At 38.2% G+C, this 8,619-nt stretch overlaps 1 protein-coding gene across 1 annotated transcript; it reads right to left on the bottom strand.

Annotated features, from left to right (window-relative positions):
- Positions 1-4,131: 4,131 nt before the first annotated feature.
- On the bottom strand, positions 4,132-5,724 carry LOC104246881 (agmatine hydroxycinnamoyltransferase 1-like). Its single transcript, XM_070162777.1, has one exon. The coding sequence runs from the start codon at positions 5,674-5,676 to the stop codon at positions 4,843-4,845; it is 834 nt and encodes a 277-aa protein (XP_070018878.1). The 5' UTR covers positions 5,677-5,724; the 3' UTR covers positions 4,132-4,842.
- Positions 5,725-8,619: the final 2,895 nt, after the last annotated feature.

The following is an 8,619-nucleotide window of genomic DNA, read 5'->3' on the forward strand; positions in this document are numbered from 1 at the left end:
AACATAATCACTCTTAACATCAGATGTTCAAGAGAAATAACACAACAACCATAATCTATAATGGCTCTACAAGGAAGCCAATTAGAAGAAGTACCAGCCTCATAAGAAGTCAGTACGAAGCTCCCACGGGATTGTGTATGTACCAGAAGTGTGAGTATTATAATAGAGCCTCAAGTTATGGATGTGAATTACACCTAGGTGGAAGGGAGGCCAGGAAAGAGATAAAAGATACAGTGCGAGATTTTAAGGTAAGTAAGGTAAATGTGAACAACGTACGAGATATTCAAAGGCAGAAGATCGTGAATAGTCCATACTTCAGATAGAAGGCTATAAGCACATGGAACTAATAACCGGGAATGATAGCGACATCGTCGACGACATATCTTCCAGCCTATGGTTTCTAAGTACTGAGAGATCTAGTTAAGAGAATAGAGAAAAGTTGGAGACGATGTGATGTCTTGCTTGACATTCCATAATAACATAAGGAAATCTATGGTGCAAGCAAGTTGAAGGAAAGTTTATAAATGGATATGTATAAGTCGCAAGCTAAAGTATGATAGAGCGACAAAGTTTTAAGGAAAAATGAGTAAGGATGAGGAAAGGCAAGTGAAAAGGTGACGAGAATAGATAAGTCTTTAAGATTAAGCCCATGAGAACAAGAAGAGCAGACAGTTTCTCTATGTTATACAAAGCTCACTATAGCCCTAATGAACTCAAAGGAGTCTAAGATTAATAGCATTTAGAAGGAACGAAATGCTGATCTGGTAATAAAATGAGGGTATAATTGTGACAGATAAAGGATGACGTTTTCGTTTGAATAATGATTTGGAAAAAAAAAGAGAAGGAGAAAAGATTTCGCTGGCAGCACGAAATTAGGATACCCCCATAAGGTGAATCACATTGAGACATTATGAAATACGATTATGGAAATCACTTCGAATATTCCTTAAGTTATCAGTGGTATATTGTAGATCAATATTGAGGTGAATCAACAATGGATGGACAAAAGACACAAAGTATGAGATGAGATTAGGCCGTCATTCTGAAGATGAGCAGTAATGAGGAAGCGTTAAAGGACTTAAATTTATACATATGAATAAGCAACGAGAATAAGCTGGAATTTGGTAGCAGACCTCAGCAACGATAAATTAAAGTAAGAGTTATGGTATTAAATTCATACGGAAGTGCATTGGCGATACCCGAGTAGTGTCCACGGATGATGTACAAATTACAGAGAACTTATTATACGAGGAAGTTCCGATTGCCATCCTAGATCGACAAATCCGCAAGTTGCGGAATAAGGAGGTAGCCTCCGTGAAAGTATTATGGAGGAACAATAATGTGGAAAAAATGACTTGGGAGGCCGAGGAAAACATGAAGTCTAGATATCCCTACCTATTCCCTCCTCCAGAGAAGGTCCGACTGAGACGTCATAATCATAAGGTATGTGTATAAATTCTTTTATTGGCTATTGTCGTTGGTCGTGTGAGGCCATTGTCGTTTATGGTCCGGTGTGGCGTTGGATTATTAAGCTTCTACAGGGAGAGTTGGTATTAGCGTTATTACAAAGGCGACCCTACCAAGATTGTATAAATCCCGGAGAGTTAAACATTCGAGAATGAATGTTTCTAAGGGGGGAAGGATGTTACATCTCGCGTTTTCGTACGTTAAAATTTCGTTTTCAATTAACCGATGTAGGATCGGGAATGAGATCATCTTGACGTTAGCGTACTTGCGCTATTTATAGCAAACAATAAATAAGTGTTATGAAGAATAAGATGGTACACAGATTAAAGAAAACGAGTTTCGCTGAAAGTGGTCAATTTGGAATAAAGTATGGGTCGAACGATAATACCTGATAATTATGAACTAGTACCATGAAAGGTACCATATGACCATGGTAGTATAATATATAAAGTATATATGAAGTATTTTAAGTAATTTGTGGTAATTTTTAAATTATGCGCGTAATGAATTAATTACCGGGTAATGAAACATTACCTGGTTAACTAATAAGTGGATAAAAATTAACATCCCACCCCACCCCCACCCCACGTGGCAAGAAGCCACACACCTAGAAAATGACTCAGTAGTCATATATCTAGGTGTTAGAAAGCTAAAGTCTTAGAAAGACTTAAAGTTATCCAATCTGTCATAGTCATCTTTAAAATTGATTTTCATTGTTTTGGTTTTGAAAACCAAGAACGCGGGGCAAAGATCTTTTTCGTCAACACTCCTAGCCAAAAGAACTTTAATTGAAATTTCAAGAGCAACAACAATTTACAATTGCTTTCTGCTTTGAAACCAAAAATGTGAGAAAGCAGGATCATTTCGTTTCAAAATTTCAAGCAAAAATTCGATTCTGAAAAGCTTCCAACGAATTTTTTTTGGAATAATAGCAACGTAAAATTTTGCGGTTCTAAAAGAGTACGGTGCAATCTTCATCAAGAATATTATATGGAGTTTTCTCTATTCCAGATATGTTAAGGCTATCCCTTCTTTCTTTTGGCATGATCCATACGATACGAACGAAATGTGCAAATGCACAAATTCCATAAATGACTCTATTTATAGAAGTATTAGATATATCTATATTCTTAAGTTTCCATGTGTCATAATATTTTATCATCTATTCATGGGTCTCAGAAAAATATGAAAATTGAAAAGAGTTTAATTTTTAATATTACTCAAGGCAAAATGGTCTTATGACATTCCAAAAGAATTTATTAACATACTTTTCATGCATTGCATTTATCTATATTGACCCATGACCAGATGGCATTATATACGCGTATATATGTAAATATAAGTATATGGGATATGGGAAAAGGTTACGGCGTTATATACGCACCACCACCTGATCAGCTGGTATACGATGATGATGTTACCCACAGTGGCTGAAATATGACTCAGACGGCGTTATATACGCGTATATATGTATATATATGTATATGGGATATGGAAAAATATTACGGCGTTATATACGCACCATCACCTAATCAATTGTTATACGATGATGATGTTGCTCACAGTGGCCAAGATGATATGATGGGATGCCCTAAGAGGCTGATGATATTATGAAACATGTACCTATGCACGACATGACATTCATACGCATATGAATGATACTATAACTATTCATGATTTACAAAGTTATTCAGACCAACAGGTTGAGTCTTGTACTCTATATTTCTTTCATGTCTCTTAGGTACTTATTTATGTGCCTTACATACTCGGTACATTATTCGTACTGACGTCCCTTTTGCCTGGGGACACTGCGTTTCATGCCCGCAGGTCCCGATAGACAGGTCGAGAGCCCTCAAAGTAGGCTATCAGCTCAGCGGAAGATGTTGGTGCACTCCATTTGCTTCGGAGTTGCTCGTTTGGTTAGTATAATTTAGACGTGTATTGTTTGGTATGACGGGACTCTGTCCCGACCTTTATGACATTTATGTACTCTTAGAGGCTTGTAGACATATATCGTGTACGTGAAAGATTGTACGGACTTGTCGGCCTATGTTTTGAGTTTATAAATAATCATGTTGGCCTATTAGGCTCGTATATCACATGTATATGATAATGTAATAAGAAAGATACGTTACGTTGGTGCTCAGTTGAGTAAGGTACCAGGTGCCTGTCGCGGCCCATCGATTTGGGTCATGATACTAACCAAATGCAAATCAAAACCTAGTCGGATTTTTTAATCGGTTTAATTTGACTTATTGATTTGGTGCGATTTTCCGGTTCAATTTGAACACCCCTAATTTCAAGTGTGGAAAACAGTTCCGTTGGCCGCAGAAAGTTTATTCAAGCAAAACATAGTTAACCAAAAGCTAGTAGCTGAGGAGTTGGATAATGCTGAAGTACAACTAATTAAGGTCTTCTGAAGTTTTACGTAGAGCCAATACACAAAACATTAAAAAAGCAATTACTTCTATGTTTACTATCTCCGCGTAGAACTGGTAGGTGACATGGTGATTACGTATAGCGTGTAAAATTCTATGCGAGTGCGTGACAGCCACATATTGATAAAGACTCCCACAATAGTCAAATAACTTGTTGTTGCGTGTGTGTGTGTGTGTGTGTGTGTGGGGGGGGGGGGGGGCAAAGATCTTGACAGTATGTGCCATGTCTAAATAATATATCTCTGTATTTGACATCTCCTCTGCACAGAAAATTATTACAAGTATATAGGGAAGTAGCATAACCGTAGGAAATCAATGACTCCTTAATTTGTACGACAACAATGTCATTTAATTTATTGATAGAGAAGACTAATTAAAATTGTAAAAGTATAATGAACAAGAGGGGAAAAAGAAAGAACAGACTAATTTTTTTTTTGTTGAAGTTTTTAATCTGCAAGCAAGTCTAAGGAATAGCAAATTTTCTTGAAGGTGGGCAACTTGTCTTCAATTAGAGGGATAAAGACATCAATATTTCCATCTCCAATGAAGGATGGTATAAGAAACGTCATGCCCTCTGTTGGAAAATAAGAAGGCATGATTATATAAGGACAACCAGTTCCAAAATCTAAGTCACAGAATGGAAACCTTAACCAACTATCCACTTCAATATTAGGGCAAAGTATGTGCTTGTTCTTGTCCGCTGTTGGGATGAGATCTTCTTCTTTTACTTTCGTATTGGCAAATTAAAGTCAATGAACGATCTGAAATAGTCGTTGTTTACCTTTGTAACAGCGTCATGAATGAGTTTTGTTGCATATGAAAGAGGCTCTCGCAATAGGTCTTTCACTTTTGCTGTTGGAAATGCCCAAAGGACTAAGTTTGCAAAATACTCATTGGGTATTCTTGGATTCAACCTCGTTCTACCATTGACTGAGATTCATATTTGAGTAGTCTCAAACCCACTTAATCCACGAGCTTTAGTTATTGACCTCCATAGATGCGCGACGAGACTTTCAAACGTGCTATAGGGTTTATTGTTGTCATTCATAGAAGAAGCCTTGGCTTTAAGCTTGGCAAGAAACTCAACTGTGAAATGGACTTTGTGCACAACTATATCGTTTGATATATGATGAACCTCATTGAGCGAACACTCTTTTTTTATCTTGGACATGAATTCCACTCCCTTATGCTTATATTCGATCAGAGGAGGATTTCGAGGGTTAAAAATTGTACGATCATGTAAAGGAAGTGGACTGACTCTGAGGCCTCGACAAGCTTGACCCCATGCAACAAAGAAGTTGCTAGTGGAATGGCCATCCGCCACCGTGTGATGGGCAGTAAAACCAACCACCAATGAGCCACAAGTGAACCTAGTTAATTGGACTTGCACCAATTCTTTCACATCATTCAAACTAGGGTGTAGCTTTAGCAAAGATGGTGAAGGTTTGTAAGGCATTACTTGATCAAGGGTGCTGTCGATAGATGCCTCGACGAATCTAACACCTTCATCATTGAGAAGAATCACTTGATTTTCATGTTCGTCTTTGCTCAATCTCCCTGCCCATTCTCGATATATAGCTAAGGTTTTTTGAAGACCTAATTCAATAGCAGCATTTGGTGGGGTGGGAGGGCGATAGGCATATATGATAGCAATATGAGCTTCATATGTGACCTTATCAAAGACACTAAGGGAAATGTGACTTGTAGTTGGAGGAGGGGTGTGTTCATAGATAGGCTTAATGATTCTTGAACTTTCTATTCTCACCTTCATGATTTTCTCCTTTGTTTTTGGCTAAGGGGACAAAGAAAGTAGGAGACCGGCGAAGGCATGACTTAGGTATTTATAGATGTGTCGTGCATACCTATTCGTCCTTTGATTGTTTAAGACGTGTTTGTCTCGTATACACACAAAATAAAGTTGGCTTTGAATAAAATAAGAACAAATGAAAAGAAGATATGGACCATCAAAGATTGTGGTACGATATATGAAATCTCTACACTTTTAATCAAAGATTTCGAGTTCGAGCTTTAAGAATAGAAGAAATCTAGATAGATAACACTTCTCTTTTTAATGGCCTTACGTGACGCGAATCTGAATTAATAGAGAATCTAAAGCGATTACTGAATACGTGACGTGAATCCAACTTAGTCAGGAACCTAAAGCGATTATCGGATACGGGACGAGAAACGAAAAATCTAATGCGTTGTTAGTTTAATGGCATGATCAAGCGTCAAAATTTCCAAACTTGACTAGTTAGCTAGTGTACAGGTGGTTAGTTAGTCATCTTAGCTAGTTCCTAGAGATGCTTCACAACCACATTGCTCCTTTTTCTTTTTAAAATCATACTCCCTCCGTTTCAATTTATGTGAACCCATTTGACTGGGCACGGAGTTTAAGGAAAGAGAGAAGACTTTTGAACTTGTGGTGTAAAATGAAGCACACATATTTTGTGTGGCTTTAAATCATTGCATAAAGGTAAATTGTTTCCAAATAGGGAAAGAGGTCATTCTTTTTGGCACGGACTAAAAAGGAAATAGGTTCATATAAATTGAAACGGAGAGAGTATTTTTAAGGTTGTAAGTTGGTAACATATAGGGTTTGACTTTCCTCCAAATAATGTTTTTTTTATCGAATTACAAGTATCTCTTGCCAACTTTACAGCTGCATGTAATGCAGTGATCATCTGATGTAGTGCCTTACGTTAGGTTCTACCAATAGCTTAATTGCTTACGTAATAAGTGTGTTTACCTCGAAAATATGAGTAACAATTAAACTTGTTTATGGTTTTAAAGATATATGATTTAATTCAATACTAATTAATAATCAATAAATCTGATGAATAAATTAGAGAAATAAGTAAAATCAACCGGTGTTTCAGCCAGTCTCAACCTTGGGTTCGTATGGCCTCGAGGTGTATCAAGAACAATGAAATAAGAATAAAAAAGTTAAAGGACAATTCTGATGAGCAATGAACAAGAAAGTAAGAGAGTATATTCTTTTGTCAATGATTGATGATCTTTACAAATGATTGTGGTCCCCTTTATATAGTAGCGGAACCCTAAATAAGGTACATTCCTATTTTCAGTAAGGAATCTTATTGGGACAGCTGTCTAACCGCCTAGTACGGATTCGTATTAGGTCGTACGAATAAATTCCGGAATTTACGCCACGATCTTGGGGACGTGGCGGGAATCTTGTCCTTCTGTAACAAACTCATAACGGCATCATCTCGGAGTTAGTCGTATTTGGCTCCGATGTTCCTCGAACACTTAAATCTTCGAACCTCTTATTCTACCTTTGAGCTCGAGCTTATATTGAACTTATCCTCGATGCAACCTCTCGAGCCTACAAAATCGGAGGCATATGATTTTGACCGTATACAGATAGTCCCCGCATTTCTTAGAATAAAATGAAAAGAAACGATTTGATTCTTGACCCTCCGATGCCTCGATCATGATGTCAATCTCTGAGAAGTTCTCGAAGATGACCCTCATTGAACAATCGAGCTACCTCCTCCCTCAGGTGCCTGCAGCCTTCGGTTCTATGGCCATGTGTGCCATGATACTTACACATCAAATTTGTATTCCTTTGAGAAGGATCAGTTTGTATAGGCCTGGGCCACCTGGTGTCTTTGATTCTTCCAATAGCTGACACGATCCCTGATGCATCTACACTGAAATTATACTCCGACAATCGAGGTGCTTCCATGAGTTCGGTATGTTTATCAAAACCATTCTTACTCATGAGTCCCTAGGAGCTTTGTCCTCTATCGTTCCGAGGAGCGTTACGCCTCGAACCATTGTTTCTCCGATCGATATAAGGCAGATACCATTCCTTGTTCGATCTTGATTCCCTGTCCGTGTCCCTTAGGGGCTTAGCTGTTAATCTATTAGGATGAACTAAACCCGATGGGGCTCCCAACTGGTCGTCCTCGACCCTGATCTTTGATTGGTAACGATTATTTATGTCTGACCACGTTACAGTTGGATACTCGATCAGATTCTACTTTAATTATCATAATGCAATGAAACTCCACTCGTTCAAACCCTGCATAAAAGCTTGTACTGCCCAATCATCCGATACCAGTAGTAATTCCATTCGCTCTATTTGAAACCGGGATACGAACTCCCTTAGCATCTCATCATTCCTCTATTTTATTTTAAAGATGTCCGATTTCCTTATCGCAACCTTTATGGCCCCGGTTGCTAACATAGCTAATGAATCAATAGAGTTCGGTGGCAAGTTGTGATACCAAATCATCGCTCCCTTTGATAAAGTTTCCCCAAATTTTATCAATAATACCGACTCGATCTCATAATCGTTTAAGTCGTTTCCTTTAATCCCACAAGTGTACAAGGTAATGTGTTCATTAGGATTGCTCGTTCCATTGTATTTTGGTATATCGAGCATATGGAACTTCTTGGGGATGGGCATTGGAGCCGCGCTCGGGGGAAACGGCTTTTGTATGAATTTTTTGGCGTCTAATCCTTTCAAGACCGGGGGTGCCCCCCGTATTTGATCAACACGAGAATTATAGGTCTCCATCTTTTTGTCATTATCCTCAATCTTCTTCTCCCCGGACTCGATCCTCTTGGTGAGTTCCTCGAGCATTGATAATAGGCTAGAGTCATGTAGTTTGGCGACTATTTATGCCCCAACTTGACTATGCTTCACCGTTCTAGGATAGTTAAATGATGATAAATTGGCTCTAAT

This window comes from Nicotiana sylvestris, chromosome 11, assembly GCF_000393655.2.
Source record: "Nicotiana sylvestris chromosome 11, ASM39365v2, whole genome shotgun sequence".
NCBI lineage: Eukaryota > Viridiplantae > Streptophyta > Magnoliopsida > Solanales > Solanaceae > Nicotiana > Nicotiana sylvestris.